Consider the following 17,137-nt stretch of genomic DNA (forward strand, 5'->3'; position numbering starts at 1 on the left):
ATTGGAGGCTAATTACTTTACAATATTGTAGTGGTTTTGCCATACATTGCCATCAATCAGCCACGGGTGTACATGTGTTCCCTATCCTGAACCCCCCTCCCACCTCCCTCCCCATCCCATCCCTCTGGGTTATCCCAGTGCACCAGCCCCGAGCATCCTAATTTTCTTATTTTTAAAAAGGAAACTGAAGTCCAGAGAGCTGTAGTTTATTTGGATCAACTGTGGTCTCTTGAGAAATACTCTCAAGCGATCGCTTGAAAATGCCATGTTATTAGCAGTCTTTGGCCCTTTGGGTCTAAGGTTCTCTCGGTCCCAAAGTAGCAGGTCCCTTGCTGCTTCTCGGATCAAAGGTCATTTCAGAGGTCGTTGCTCTCAACACCCTGTTGTTGTTGTTTTCTCTAGCACTCGTTAATTTTTAAAATTATATAATTATTTTATTATTTATATCATTTCCCCACTGGAATGTAGGCCTTGTGAAAGAAGGGATATTTCCTGTCGCCTTCGACGATTAATATTCAAGATAAACCAGGATTCTAAACTAAGAAGTCTGGTTCCAAAATCTGCGCTTTCGGCCACTACATTATGCTGTTATTTGGTGAAGAAAGCAGTGGGTGGGCTTCTGTGTATTCAGGCAAACAAGCAGACAAAAAGAGATAAACCAGTAACAGAAGCGAGCTGAAGATAAACATCCGGACCCAAGCGCTCAGCGCCCCCTGGTAACCTTTCTCTCCGGAAGCGCTTGCGGCCCTCTAGCGCGAGTACGCACGCGCGGCGCCGGGGTCGCTTTGGGTCGCGCGCGAAGCCGAGACGCGAGGGAAGGTTCCGCCTCCAGGACAGAAAGGCGCCTGCGCCGTCGGGGCTCTGGTCTGGATACGCATTCTCGCTTCCTCCCTCCCTCGCCTGCGCGTGCGGGTGGGCGTGGGAGGAGGCGGGGAACACAGAAGGAGAGCGAGGGGGCGGGTGTCGCGGGAGGGAAGGAGCGAACCGGAGAGCGTCGTCCTGAGAGGAGTGAAGGCGGCAAAATGGCGGACCGCTTCTCCCGCTTCAACGAGGACCGAGACTTTCAGGTAAACACGGGCGTCGCCGAGGTCCGGGGAAGGCGCTGGCTGAACCAGAACCTCCTCATCCCCCACTCCCAGTTCTCTTTCTCTCGGGGCTCTGCTGTGGCTTCCGAACCTGTTCCCTTTTCTCCCGCCTCCGATTCCTCTAGGGGCCTCCGGGTTTGAGGCGAGGCCGCATCTTTTCTCACTCTGTATCTTACGTCTTTAACTCAGGCCGCTAGGTTTGCGGCCTCATCTTGTTTGGTCCGCGGCTTTGGGAGCCCCAGCCTGGCCGCTGGGTGGGGTGGCTGTGCTGCCCTCGGGTGTGCCCAGCGTGTGCGGGCGCTGGGCTGGCTCCCAGGGGAAAGCGGGGGGGTGGGGGGGGTGGGAGGTTTTGGGGCGAGTGTTGCTGAGACCGGGGCTCCTAAACCCCTGGATTTTGCTCGCACGGCTCTAAATGGGGTCCTTTTCCCTCTTGGCTCACTGTAACAAATCGCTTTCATTGTCTGTTTTTCCATTTCCTCACCCGGAAAAAGGGGGCTTCAGTTATCAGACGCCTCCATGGTTAGTCAAACATTGAGATTTCCCTCAGCGTAAATGTTGCTGTTGTCATTACGTCGTTAAATGGGCTTGGAAAACAGTAGTTACAGGAGGATGGTCGATGTAAGCTTAGCCCCAAATCCTACCTTGAGAGATTTGTAAAAAGCATCATGATAATGGACTTTACAAGCAGGTGGTGACTGCTACCAACAACTTGATTTTTCTTTCTTCAGTTGGAAACGTTTTATGGAAAAATGTCCTTGCCGTGGCCAGCATGATTGAGGAAAAAATTAAGGCCAAATTAGAACAACACGTCTTTCGGCTGTTTCGAGTACCTTCCTGTTGAGCATTGTTACCGCAGAAATTTCAGCGACTAAAAGGGATTTAGTAGAGATGGGCTATGTCTAGGGTAAGGGACGTCCTTAGTCTCAAAGAAACCCCTGCATTACTACCGCAGACCCTGGCAACAGCAGTGTGGGTCAAGGGATGAACGTCCGAACTCAAGTTATTATCCCGCTGCAGCTGTTTCTCAAAGTTACATAGGAATACTCTGGATAGATTTAGGAAGGCAGTTTGAAGGGTTTGAATTCCCCTGGATGTTTGGTTTGGTAACTAAACAGATAAAGCAGTGAAGGCAACAATGTAACAATCTAGCACCTAGAACGCTGAAGAGTAGTTTTGCAACAGTAGACGATCTTAAGGCTGCTGAAATGCCTTGTGATCATGCGCCTGCTGAATAGCTGCAGCACAATACAGGCTCTCAAGGTGTTTAAGGATGGAATGCAGGTCCTAGGAAGTTTAAAGTAGTTCTTATTAGCTATTTGATACTTGGGAAAGGTGAAGTTTTTTCGTTTGTTTTTTAGGGAGCACCATAAAGTAATACTAGGCTGCAAAATGTGGGGGTCTTATTGGTAGTTTTTAAGGAAACATGTTGGTAATTAAAATCTTCTAGTGCTTTTCAGAGAGAATTTGAAAGTCACTTAAGATTGAAAATAGATAATACGGACAAATAAGTTTTGTGGGAAAATGTTAACCACAGGATTTCAGCAGTGTTGAACAGGCAGGATTTTCAGGACCTTAAAAGATTTGAAAACTGGAGAGCAGAAGATGAATGCAGTCACCTGAATAAATTGAGGAAAGCTCCTTTTTCAAGTAAAATGACTTTCTCTTCTCACGCTTTAGTTGTGTATATGATGTGCTTTTGGTTGCTTGGTAGGCCTTTGAAGATATTACATATGTTTTACATATTTCTATATTGGTACAGCCAATTTCTGCTGTATTGTGTCAGCCAGGTAAATATCCCAGCATTATGGGTAAATAGGGTATTAGTAATAAAAACCTATTAGACAATTACAGGATGTTAGAACTTCTGTAAATTATTGTGCTAACATTTTTTTTTTTTAATCACTCGTTTTAAAAAGTTCAAGTACTATTTTTTCTGGGCGTATCAGTAAAGGGGAAAATGTAGTTGAATTTTCATTAATTATGTCATTTGATTTAAAGTTATTGGAGAGAAAACGCCCTAGGAAACTCCTGCATATAGCATATCTGAAACATTGTTCAAGGTCAGGTTATTCAAAATTAACTTGGCCTTTTAAGGCTTTAAGTGATAAATGAGGTGAAGCTACTGAGTGCTCTTGAAAACAAATCCAAAGTAGGTTTCCAGATACAGTACATAGATCCTGTTTCTTTAAACAGATCTAGCAGTGGAAATTTTTCTGTGCACCTTCTCTGGTAAGTTCTAGATGACTATCATTTTCTTTGCCTTTAATTTGGCAAGAGAATTTAGAGTTGTATTATTTCATTCTTTACCAATTTACCATTAGGTGCAAATTTTGGGGAGTTTAAGTGTTGTCTCTTGAATTTAGCATGGAGTCAGAGGAGGCTTCACTATTAGATTTTGTGAATACTTAAAAGTTTCAAAGGTGTTTTATATAATATAGAGAGGAGCCTAATTGGCATGTTACTTGAAGCACTTATGAATATAAAGAGTAATCATTATTATCAGGGACGTTTGAAAACATTTGACAACTTCATTTTAATGATAAACAGGTACTATTCTGTGGACTTTATATGTCTTGTCTCCTCATCTTCCAGTAATTCTATGAGGTGTGTAGTGTTACTCTTAGACTTTCAAATGAGGCAGCTCAGGTACAGATAGTTAAATAACTTGGCCAAGTATCCGCAGCTGGTAATGGCAGAACCAGGATTTAGACTCCTGCTTTTTGACTTTTGAACCTGTACTCATGACCAATAACTTTACTGGCCATTGTATATTTTATGTAACTGTAACTGAGTCATCAAATATGGAGGATAAACCTATAGGTCACAAAGAATAACTGAGCTTTCAGAGAGGTGATAAAATTACAGTTTCTACTCTGTTGTAGATTGTCCAGATCTGTTTCTTGTTGGTCTCCCAAGGGCTTCTAGGGAGGCTTCTGACAGTGATAAGTTACCCTTTGTCATAGAGAATATATTGTTAACTCTTAGTTCTGACATTATTTTAAAATACCCTCTTTAAGTGGTGTTTTATCTTTGGAAATCTTTGTGGTTTGGGCTGATGTATTTATTTTTAAAATGTTTTAAGAGTTTTAACTACTTCTTTAAGAATCTGACCTCAATTTCTGAATGAGACATGACTTTGCCTACATTTACCAGATTAAGGCATATTTGTTCACAGATTGAAATGTTACAGAAAGTAGTGGAAAATAGCATGGTATAATTTGCAAATACAGATATATTTTCAACACTTTGAATTCCAAGTTCACCAAAGAAAGTATTTTTTTGTACTGTGATGTTCAGCGATGAGGTATATATACACACTGCTTAGCATTTAGTGGTTGCGCAGCTATTAATGATGATGCAGCTGAATGTTAGGAAATGTTCTTTAGCTTGTGTGCTTGCAGAGGACTGGTGATTTCGAGTAGCTTCTCATTTCCTCTTGTTCTGAATGCATTCTGCTTGAGATTGCTAATGAAAAGGAGCTACAGTAATAGATCAGTGAGTGATAAAGTAATAAAAAAAACAACTATCTTAACGGTCATAATAAAAGTGTAAAAATTACCCAAGAACATTCTGTAACATATATAGTAATCATAGTGGTACACAGCAATAAGCTGTATTACTTTTATGTAGTATGTTTTTTTTTGTTTCATATGTGACATCAGGATGTGACTTTCAGATAATTCTCAATTGAGACCATTGTCAGGAGGTTTACAGTTTTAAAATATTTAGGTCATAGAAGTATATTAATATATTTTTTTAGAAGTATCTTAGTATATTTTTTATGTGGGACTGTGTAATACAGTTGGCATTCTAATGCAGACATGCCAGAGATCACACATGGGCAAATGTTCTAACCTCTGTTTCCTATCATCTGAAAGATATCTCTAGCTGTGAAAATCATTGTCAGCTTTGCTTAGGATATTGAAACTTACACAAAATCATTACTGTTTCGATTCCCATACACATGGTGATAGGTGGAAAGGACAGGAATCAAGGCTGTACAAACTTCAGTGTACTCACGATGAATTGGTATGGTTATTAGCAAATGCACAATTACTGGTTAGTATATTCTCAAGGGATTAAGAGTGACCAAAGTAAAGTCAACATAAAGGAAGTCTCCCTGCTTGTGATTTGAAGGGTACAGGGTATATATTTAAGGCAAAAGGCATTTAAAAACATGAGACATATTAAGAAATAACATTTCTTAATGTTATTTCTCTTCTTAATAAGAGAAAGACATTTATTATAACCTGCCTCGAAGGGAGGATGGGATTGGCGAGAACTGTGATCACAGAACTTCATTTGATGGCAGCCTTACTTATTTCCTTTTAAAGTAGGTATGGAAGACCAAGAAGAAAGAGACCTAGATAAATATATCATTAGGCTGAGTGCCAATAAAATTATGGAAAAATAAGTATTCCTGGTGTAGTCCTTCCTTTTATTCTGTATGTGTCACAAAATTCTCATTAAAGTACTGCTAGAGATTTTTTTATCACATTTTCTCAAGTCTATTTATAAGTCAAATAACCAGAACTAACATTTGTGACTTAAAACAATTTTAAAAGCATATATAACTGGTTACCTCGATTGTGCTGCTTCATCGCTGGGATAATTTACATATCAATTAAATCTATTTGGATAACATGATAAAATGAATAAAGGACAGTTTGTTTTCTTGATGTGGTCAAGATTACCATTTTTGGAAAAAAAAGCAAAAGTTCATGAAATCTTGAACCCCCCCATGTAGAGGTTTCATCTTTGCTCTTGTGACTTCAGAAGTTTTAATATTTTATTAATGAAAATGAATTCCAGCTTGGGGTAGACATCCAGTTCTTGGATTCTGTTAAAATTCCTTCCCTGAAACTGCTTGATCCTTGTATGTCTGGCATTCTCTTTTCATATTAGCATTGCCATTTAGTGCTGAGTGAAAGCTGACTCATGGCAGTTACCAAAGGCAGTACAAATGACCACCACAAATACTGAAAGAAGGCATTGATTTGCTATTGCAGTGAATACCAGAAGATGTTGTAATGATTTTCCAGTTATAAAAAGTGAATTGTCCATTTAACTGTGGAAGTCTAACCAAATGTGCTTAATACATATTGTATTAATCAGCGCAAAAATTAAATATGCCAAAGCTGAATATACTGTATTGTTATGCCTATACAAAATGATTTCTTTGAGATTGAACATACAGTTAGTATTTTATATCTAATTTAGGAATGTACGGGAAAAAAGTATAACTAAAATTACTTTGGCATTGTACACAAGTTAATAGCACGTAATGTTTTAGTAAGTGCTATAGTGAGTAAGAAATTAAAATTCGGGCCCCAAACAGAGTTTCCTGTTATTTGCCTTAATTCTTTTTACCAACAATGTTAGAGTAAGGTAAATCTTGTATTTTATGTCACTCAAGTGACCAGAAAGTTACCTTTGTAATATTACGTTTACTCTTGCCTCATGAGTTTCCAATTATTTTTGTGATCCTTGCTAAAGCAGTTATGTTGATTTCAAGGGGGGATTTCAATTTATGTCTCTGTTTATTAGAACTGGAATACAAAATAGCTCTCCAGGTTTAAAGTTGTTCTAGAGAAAAGTCATTGATCATGTTTTGTATCTGACATTTTAAATAATGATTGTTGGAAAAGTCAGTATTCCTATCTCATGGTTCATTATTATTTTTCCAGAGTTGATGAGAGAGAGAGGCTTAATTTTTCACCCTTTTTATAGGCAGTACTGATAAAATCAAATTATTTTGATACTTTAGGTCTTGACTATAGAAGAAGCTAAAGCTGATGCTTGTGGATTATATGCTGTAGTGTCAATAATTTATCTTGTTGCTATGAGTAAAATTATAGAGTATAAAAGGGACAAAAGTAGTTGAAAATCTAATTAATACTACTTTAGGGATTCATCTGCACAAGAGATACAAAAAGGTATATTTACTTCAGAAATATTTTTTAGAATGTTAATTTTTTGAAAAGTTGTTAAAACAGTATTTGAAGTGTTTGTTTTAAGAATAGCATGTATGATTATGTCTCTGGGGGAGTTGATTAAGAAGTGGTGTTTTTCAGGGAGCTATTGTTAAAGCTGGAGAGATACCAGAAGTAAAAACAGTATGTATTATACACAAGACTAACATGATTATCAGGTAAATAGTATTACAGTAAATAAATGCAAAACCCTAAGGGAGAAAGAAAACCCTTAAAGTGGGATGAATAAGTGTGCCTTTAATAAACATTTAAACTGGGTCTTGAAAGATGGGTTTGCATCCTTGCAAAGGAAAAGATTGGGAGGCATTCAGCTGAAGAAAATAGCCAGGGTAAAAGTGTAGAGGTGAAACTAGCAGAATTGGTTGTGGGTTTGTTTTTTTTTTTAGGACAATGAATAAACCATTGGGAACAGGAAAAGGAAAAACTAGGGCTACAAAAGTTTTATTTTAATGTTGTGAGCAGGCATGTACTAGCTATTTAAGGTGTTAAGCAGGGGAATAGACGTAGGAAGACTAACGTAGATACAGTTGTGTTAGATATGCTACACATACAGTTAAAGCTGTGTTGACCGGTCTCCATTAACCAGAATTAATGTGAATGGGGGCAAGGGAGTAGAGTAGAGGGTGTATACAAGGGAATGAGTATAATAGTGGGCTATGTGATTTTAAGCTTGGCAGAGAGACAAGTGAGGCCTTTGAGGGTGAAGGGTAGAGAAAGTTGGATCAATGGGTTGTAGGTTCTGATGAGCCTGAAGGATTCTTGGAGTGGAGGTTCTAGAGGAATTGAGTTGGAAAGACAGAAGGTTGTGGCTAGAGAGCACAGTGTTTGAAATAGAGATAATGGAGGAGTTGAAATCATGAACATGAGAGTGAAATGGCTACAGTAGAATGGTGGTCAGGATCATTTTAGGAAAGGAAGTTAGGAAACTGAGGCACCAGGATGTTGTAAAATCATGTAACCTCGATATTAGAATGGTAATATTGTGTATTAGAATATTGTCATGACAGTTTAATAACTTAATAACTCCCCTTGTATACAATCTTGTCTAATTCTCCCAGTAATTCAGCAAGGTAAATAGAGTAGGTAGTAAGTCTTTTATAGATGAGGAAACTGAGACTAAATTTAGTATTTGTCTAGTACAGACCTGAGTTTTGAACTTTAATCTTCTAATTTCTTTTGTAGCATTCTTTCTGCTGTCACTTATAGGTTGGCCTCTTTGAGGTGATGAGTGTTGGTATCGTCTACATTATGCAAAGCATTGTTACTCTTTAATACTTAGCAGCATTTTCTACCAGTTAAGTAACTGGTAGGAAATAGTTGGTATGCTTATCGTTAATTTTTCCCCCCCAGGAGTATCTCACCTTTATAAGCTTAATTGGTCATTTATAACTTCTTGCCTGCCTTTTTGCAAGAAATTCCATTCCATTTCCCAGTCATTTATTGAGTTCCTGTTTGTTGGCACAGCATCATAAAATATAAGAAAGGATAAGAAAAGGTTTTTAAAAAATTAGTCTCTTTTTTCATTTATTCCAGTAGAAGAGTAGATGGCAGAGAAGAGTGATACTTCTGCTGGATACTGTCAAAATAAGGTGTCAAAACGTATCCCCGACCATTATAGCATCAGAAGCTGACTGCTGTGGGATCTAGTGATGAAGCTCTCAGCTCCTGTTTGTTGAATAGCATTAAATGACAGGCCTTGTGCCAGGGTGTTTTGGAGATATTTATCTAAGTACCATCCTAGCGAGGTGGTAGTATCCTTCACTTTACAGAAAAGAAAACAGGAATTGAGGCCACACAGTAAACTCAGATTTGAACCTTGTTCTCTCCTAAAATATGACTTTTTCTGTAGTTCCTGATTGTTTCAAGAATAAAATCCAAATGCACTAACTTGGCTTTTGAGACTGTTAAGCATCTGGTGCCCTTATAACAGATGTATTTCTTTTCTTGCCCTGTCATTGTCTTGCCATCGTGTAGTTTCTGTTTTTATCTGGACCTGCTAGGCTTTTTTGTTGTTTTTGTTTTTGCGTATGCTCCTACTTGTCCGGAATTCTTACACTCATTCTTCAAGACTCAATTTGTTGTGTCTCTGACGTCTTACCTAGGCAGTTCGTTGCTTATTTTCTTTGGTCATATTTCAGTAACAGCACTTTTATTAGTAATAGTAGCAGCTAACAGTACAGAGTGCTCTCTGTTGGGCACTGTTATGCTTATTATCTCATCCCAGTTAGGTAGGTTCTATTTTTATCCCCATTTTACAAATGAAAAACTTACCCACTTCGCACAGCTAGTGAGTCAAAGAGATAGCTTTCAAGTAGTTTGGACCAGTCTCAGCCTTTAACCACTGTGTTGTTTTTCTCTCTCCTACTGTATACTTTGTGATACTTATTATTTTATTATAATACTTATAATTTATCTCATCTCCCTGAATGTAGAACTCCTTGGATGCAGATTCTTTCTTGTTTTATTCATTTTTCTAGAATTGGTTCAGGGTCTGGCATCTACAAGTTGCTCAGATACTTGAATGGTTAAGTAGAGGCACGTATGTAGGAAGGAAAGACTTTGTAGAGTTTGAGGATTATGTCCAACTTGGGGGATCAACTTCCTGCTGTGCTGTGGATTATCTAGGTTGAACTGTTAGTTCTGTGATATCCTATAAAGCCAACTGAAGGATATTTCAGGAATGGAGGTTGTCTTATGGAGAGTTGTAATCTCACTTTATTTTATATTGTATATATTGTAGCGATCTTAGTTGTCAGTTTTCTTCTGTGTGACATATTGTATAAATAATAAGCATTTATGTGGATCCCACAGGACTTCTTAACTACTGTCTCCATATCTTGAATGCCTCAGAAATTGTTTCCTGATTTTGCCTGCATTTCTGAAAAAGGTCGATTTCTCCTGTGGGGTTTTTAAAAGTTACTAATTTTTCAGTGTAGTGAGATTTTGGAAACCAGTCCTTTCTTGGTCTAGTCCAATTATCCACAAAATTTGATATGTCAAACAGATGTACATGTATTTTTAGACGAGGGTGTGATAAGCTCATACCCTTGACTCAGTGTAATGTGTTTTCAAGTTCTTAGATACTTATTGAGACTGCTTAGCCAATTATCTCTCCTACCAAATTACATAGAATTAAATTTAGTAAGTGGATCTATTTTTCTGGGTTACTGACTGGCCTCAACAATGTCTTGAAATAATAATTTATTACCTTTTTTTAAAAACTCTTTAAATCTTAAAACCTGTGCAGTAATACTGTAGTGTCATCATCTGGATTTGATAGCTGGTGAAACAGGCCTAAGCCCAGGGAGTGGTTTGGTAATCTGTCTAAGGTTATAGATGACTCAGCAGGTGAAGAATCTGCCTGCAATGCAGGAGGCAGAAGAGACAAGTTCAATACCTGGGTTGGGAAGATCCCCTGGAGGAGGAAAATGGCAACCCTCTCCAGTATTCTTGCCTTAAAAAGTCCATGAGTAGAGGAGCCTGGTGGGCTACAGCACAGGGTCACATAATTGGGCACAACTGAGTGACTAAGCACACACGCACACACACACAGAGACACACACACAGACACACACACACAGAGACACACACGCACACACGTGCGCGCGCACACACACACACAGACACACAAACACACACAGAGACACACACACGCACGCACACACACACACACAGCTAGCAGACAGTAATGATTTGGTTTCTGGTGTCTCTGACTTCAGAGATCTTTGGCTCTATAGTAATGTACTGAATGAAGGTCATTGGAAATCAGACTGTATGATGATGAAAACAATAGTGAAGAATTTGGGTTTTTGAGGAATTGACACAGTGGTATTTCTAAATTTAAATATAATTTTATTATACTAATAAAATGACATCAGTAATCCCTCAGGATGCTCATTTCCATGTAGCTTGTGGGATCTTAGTTCCTCGACCAGTAATTGAACCTGGGCCCTCAACAGTGAAAGCCAGGGTCCTGACCACTGGACCACTAAGGGATTCCCTGAATGTCCATTACTTTTTGGGTATGTTTTTCATCCTGAGATGTTTTCTTTCTGATTTGAGACCATACTAGAATTAGTTTATTTGGCGGGGGTAAGGGAGAGGGAGACAGAGATGAATTCTCATTATTTGTTGTCAGAGGAGGATGGCTTTTGTTCATAGGCGAAATAATGAAGCTATTCTGTATGGCTCTGTATGCTAAACAAAACCATTTTTAATCCATGGCAGGTGAAATCAGCGTCATTATATGTTTTGAATTTAGAAAGTCCATATTATAGACAAGTATATTATTTGAGTTGTGACGTAGGGCTATGATTAATGTGTCCACTTTGTGACTTTAGACATTCTCTAAGGGGGTAATGGTAAATACAGTAGAAAAGATAAATTTTGATTGCAGAGATTTGGAGCAGAGACAGGAACATCTACAATAGGCAGCTTAATAGCCAGAGCCAGGTGCTAAGATGGGTTTGCATGAGTGGTACAATAAAGCTGACAAAGATAAAACTTTAAACTTGGCTCATACCTAGTTTAGATAGGAAAGCCAGACAGGATTTAAATTTTCAGCCTGTATAATCCTCCTGTTAATAATGGATTTAATTCAAGTTGGGAACTTTGGATCTGCCGATTTTTACTATGAGTAATATTTTTTCATCAAAAAAAATTTTTTTTTAGAAATGGTATGAAATTTTAATAACTATAGGAAGATGGAAGAAGCTCACCTCTTCAGGGTCTTAAATATTTTGTTTTGCTATTTGAAATTATGGGTTGTTGGTTGTGATCCTTAAAGAATGGTCCCACGCTTTTCTTTATTTCTCATTTTCCGTATTAATTACCATGTAGTTAATTACTGGAAAAGCTGTGGGATCATGTAGATTCCAAAATTAGCACTGGTTAGCAAATAACAAGATTCATTTATATGGATAAATTTAGAGTAACCTTTGTCTCTATTTATATTGAAATGATCACTACAGCTAAATTTGTAATAGAAAATTTCCACCTTTGTTCTGTGCTTGGAAGCAGAATCCTTGACCTGTAAGGAACTAGAGCTACTGTGTACTTCAGTAATATGCAGGTCAGTCAGGTTCTATTCATTTGTAGTTAAGACCTACCCCAAGTTGATCCTTTTTTGAGAGAAGAGGCAGTTAGTTAAAAGAAAGTCAGCTGGCTGTATGTATACGTGGGTGTGCATTTTAAAGTCTTTGACACATTGTGTGTGTGTCTCATTTTTTTGAACTTATATTTCTGATCAGCATAAATGAAAAGCTATATTTCACTCTAAAGTCAGATAATATTTAGAAAGGAAGAATTGATTTGGGCAATGGAATAACTGTTCAAAGCAGTGATCATTGAAATCAGATTTTTAAGAATGCCTTATTATTCACAGGATCTGTGGATGTTCACCGGGATGACTGTGTGTTCAGTTCATGCCTCTTGTCTAGGGGTGATTGTGATTGGCACACCCTCTTCTCTCAGTGTGCCCTGGCTCGTGTGATACAGTCATCCTAGGTCTCATGGGATTTCAGAGTCTAAATGTGGTTTTGAAAGCAGGGTAAAGCAGAAAAAATGACTTCTCTTCAAATCTCTGTTGAGGCCATCAGATAATCAGATGCTTTGCTGATTATTTTTGGAAAGAAAAATCTTACTAAATTCATCAGAATGACTTGAAAAAAATTTTTGTGGGGGAGAACGGCAAGAAATATTTTCATTAACAACAACAACAACAACAACAGAAATATTTTCATCATCATCACCGCTACTGCTGCTATAGTTTGTGCCCTGGGAGTTTGAAATCACTTTTTATATTCCACCCTTCTTCATTTTGCTTTTCTAGTACAACACTCAGAAGGGACAGAAGGATTCAGAATGAAAAGTTAAACCACTTCTTCTCAAAGATAACCACTGTTTAATCTAATTATACGTGGATTCTTTCACAGTTAATATATACAAGCAGTCTCCATTCTACCTTTCCAAAGGTACATTTTTTTAGCTCTTTGATTTTTTTCTCATAATATGCTTTCAATAATAATGATAACTAAAAGGTTTTTGTTTTTTGTTTTTACTTGTAACTAATTTTAGACTTATAGAATAGTCCACAAAATAGTGTAGAGGGTTTTGGTATACTACACACTCACGTCCTTCTGCTATAATATTTGTATAATAACCATAACATAATTATCAAGACTAGGAAATTATCATTGGTAAGATAATATTAACTGAACCATAGACCTTATTTGAATTTTACCAGTTTTTCCACTGATGTCCTTTTTCTGTTCCGGGATCCCATCCAAGTCTCCACACTGTTTACATTTAGCTGCTTCTTGGTTGCCTTCTCTCATCTGTAATACATCCTCAGTCTTTCCATGTCTTTTATGATAACTAAATTTTAAAAAATTTATTGGAGTATAGTTGACTTACAGTGTAGTTGGTTTCAAATGTACAGCAAAGGGAACCAGTTTTATATATATATATATATATATATATATTTTTTTTTTTTTTTTTCCACTGTTTTTTTTTTTAAAGATTCTTTTTCCATATAGGCCGTTACAAAGTATTGAATAGAGTTCCCTATGCTGTATATCCATCCATCTATACAGCAGGTTATTAGTTATCTGTTTTACATATTGATACTAAGTTTTGGCTGTTTCTGCTTTCTATAGAGAATATCATTTCAGAATTGTGGAGGCAAGGTTATTTTTTTAATCTTTGGGTTTTGTGTAGTAGAATACAGTGGCAGGAATATGGAACTAAGAATCAGAAGCCTTTGTGAATTTGTGACAATCTCTGTATCAGTTTCTGTATCAGTTCTCTTGTTTGTAAAATAGAGATGATAAAAAAAAAAAATCCCCTAAATTCAACTGGTGCCCAAATCCTGTATTGATTATATCAAGAGCTTATTAGGGTAAGGTTTCTAAAGGATTTTATAAAGCTGAAGAAAGCTGTACATGTCTCTGTGTGTGGAATGGTATTGATCCTTCCCAAAACTTTTAAAAATAGACCTTTTATTTTAGAACAGTTTTACATTTACAGAAAGTTTGCTAAGGTAGTACAGAGTTTTTTTTTATACATCACACCTCTCATATACTCTGTGCTTGTTTCCCCCCTTATGAACATCTTAACATTAGTATGGCACATTTATTTCTGCATTAATGAATGTCTCTCTAATCACCATGACCATCATGGTGAATTTTGCCTTATGCCTTGACTCCTGCCATTTCCCATGAGATTAATACTGTGGTTCTTTCCCCTTGCATTTTCCTGATAAGCCTTTACTGATCCATTTGCTGTGAACCTTTTGTAATTTCCATGTGTCAGATGTTACCAGCTTCTAATTGGACATTGCCTTGGTTCCCAATCTAGGTTTCTGTCAACAGTATAGTTTCACCCGTTTGCATAGAAAAATGTAAAGTTAAAGCAACTAAAAAGCAAAAAGCAGGAAAAAACCCCCAATACAACAAACAAGTAGTACAAATGTAAAAGTGGATATTGTTAAAAGTTCAGGGTACATTGCAACAAAGGAAAAAGTGAAAGTGCTAACTTTATTTCATTTCTTAGAGATAATCGTTGTTATCAGTTTTACAATTTTGTAGTCAAGTTTTAAAATGAAACACATTATTTTGAAGAAATGCCTTGGAAATTTTGACTATGGGTTCACTCAGATTATTAACTTTTTTGTTGTTTACTTTTTAAAAAATACATAGGTTTTCTTTTTTAGGTCAATTTTAAATTGAAGTCAACATTCAGTTTCCATATATCCATTCTCTCCTTCACATCAACTGTAATCAACAATTCCCATCAGAGTGGTACATTTGTTACAAGAGGTGAACCAGCATTGACACCTAATTATCACCCCAGGTCCTAGTATATCTTAGGGTTCCCTCTTGGTGTAGTTCAGTAGTTTTGACAAATGTAGTATAATGACATGTATCCACCATTACAGTATCATATAGAATAGTTTCACTGTCCTAAAAATCTATGTTCCATCTCTCTATCCCTTTTTTTACTTTAAGCTCCTGACAGTCACACACTGTATGTGTATGTACTTCTAACTGTTTCCATTGTATTGCTTCTTCCAGAGTGTTGCTTACTTGGAGTCAAAAATATGTTATCTTTTCAGATTGACATCTTTCACTTAGTAATATGTTTTCAGGACTCCTCTGTGTCTTTCTGTGACTTGCAAGCTCATCTTTTTAGTGCTGAATAATATTCTGTTGCATAGATGTATCATGGTCGTTAATCTGTTCATCTCTTCAATATCTTGGTTGTTTCCAACCAACAGTTGTGAATAAAACTACTGTAACTGTCATGTACAAGATTTTGTTTGATGTAAATTTTAAACTCATTTAGATAAATACCAAGGAATTCAATTGCTGGATGGTATGGTAAGAGTATGTTTAGTATTGCAAGAAACTGCCGAACTGTCTTCAGAAGCAGTATTTTGCTTTCCCACCAGCAGTGAGTGAGAATTCCTGTTGCTCCCACATCCTTGCTCGCATTTGATGATGTCAGTATCTTGGATGTTAGCTATTCTCATATGTAGTGGCATTTCATTTTAACTTGCAGTTCTCTAATGAAATAAGTTGTTGAGCATCTTTTCATATAGTATGTGTTACGTGTATATTTTCTTTGGTGAGGTGTAAGTTTAGATCTTTTGCCCATTTTTAAATTGAGTTGTTTGTTTTCTTATTGTTTGAGTTCTTTGTATATTTTAGATAACAGCTGTTTGTCCAGTGTGGTTCTTTGCAATATTTTCTCCTGATTTGTGGCTTATCCTCTTATTCTCTTGACAGTGACTTTCACAGAGCAGAAGTTTTACATTTTAATAAAGTTCTTAGCAATTTTTTTTTTTATGCATTGTGCCTTTTGTGTACTGTGCTGTGCTAAGTCACTTCAGCCATGTCCGACTGTGACCCTGTGGACCATAGCGTGCCAGGCTCCTGTCTATAGGATTGATTCTCCAGGCAAGAATATTGGAATGGGTTGCCGTTTCCTCCTCTAGGGAATCTTTCCGACCCAGGGATCAAACCCACGTCTCCTGCATTGGCAGGTGGGTTCCTTACCACTAGTGCCACCTGGGAAGTCCCATGCCTTTTGGTATTGTGTCTGAAAAGTCAGCACCAAACCCAGGGTCACTTAGTTTATTTATTGCTTGCTTTTACTAGATTTTCATGTCATATTTATTTTGGTGTAGATGAAAAATGTTTTATGCTTCACCACTAGGGATTATTAGCTTTGTGGTTAACATTTTAGTTTTGATAGTAATTAGGTTTTTGTAGTGGCAAATTTTAAATGTCAGTTTTTTCCCCCCTGTAGGATACGTTTAATTCACTTTAGATCTGCAAATTCATAGAATTTTACGCCAAGAAATGACATGAGTGTCTAGTTCATTTTGTAAATTAGTACAGAATGGATGAAAACTATAACATTTGTATGAGGCCAAATAGCAAGATAGTGATAAAAACAGGACGCTAATTGTTTGGTTTATTATGGCAAATCAGATACTCAGAATGTTGAGAAGTGATCTCTCTCAATTCTCTAAGTTAGTTATGATAATTTGTAGGATATTTCTTTTCAGGCTGTTTAAATTCAAGTGCTATCACTAAAGTCAGCAGATATTTAAAAAAAAAAAAAACTAAAAACTTTAGATGTTGGTTGTGAGAAGGCAATGGCAACCTACTCCAGTTCCCTTGCCTGGAAAATCTCATGGACAGAGGAGCCTGGTGGGCTGCAGTCCATGGGGTTGCTAAGAGTTGGACACGGCTGAGCGACTTCACTTTCACTTTTCACTTTCATGCATTGGAGAAGGAAATGGCAACCCACTCCAGTATTCTTGCCTGGAGAATCCCAGGGACGGGGGAGCCTGGTGGACTGCCGTCTATGGGGTTGCACAGAGTCAGACACGACTGAAGCAACTTAGCAGCAGCAGCAGCAGATGTTGGTTAGTTTTTTTTTTCCAGAAATATTTACCAGCTCCTGTCACATTTACATAACATTGCTTGTTTAATTTTTGTCCACATAGTCTCACACAATCTTTGTGAGTTCTTCCTTTCCATTTAACTTCAA

The 17,137-nt window shown here is 37.4% G+C and overlaps 1 protein-coding gene across 4 annotated transcripts in view; it reads left to right on the forward strand.

Moving 5' to 3' along the window:
• The first annotated feature begins 874 nt into the window (after positions 1-874).
• GPATCH8 (G-patch domain containing 8) overlaps positions 875-17,137 on the forward strand; it is an 89,030-nt gene continuing 72,767 nt past the window's right edge. For 2 of the 4 annotated variants that reach the window (XM_065908491.1, XM_065908489.1), the window contains exon 1: positions 1,023-1,067. Coding sequence is in view for 1 of the 4 variants with exons in the window: in XM_065908488.1 (XP_065764560.1) it covers positions 1,023-1,067 (45 nt within the window). In the remaining 3 variants the exon portion in view is untranslated. Of the gene's footprint in view, positions 1,068-17,137 lie in introns of all 4 variants that reach the window. The other 2 variants (XM_065908488.1, XM_065908493.1) reach the window with 2 other exon arrangements.

This window comes from Muntiacus reevesi, chromosome 18 (assembly GCF_963930625.1).
Source record: "Muntiacus reevesi chromosome 18, mMunRee1.1, whole genome shotgun sequence".
In the NCBI taxonomy this organism is placed as follows: domain Eukaryota; kingdom Metazoa; phylum Chordata; class Mammalia; order Artiodactyla; family Cervidae; genus Muntiacus; species Muntiacus reevesi.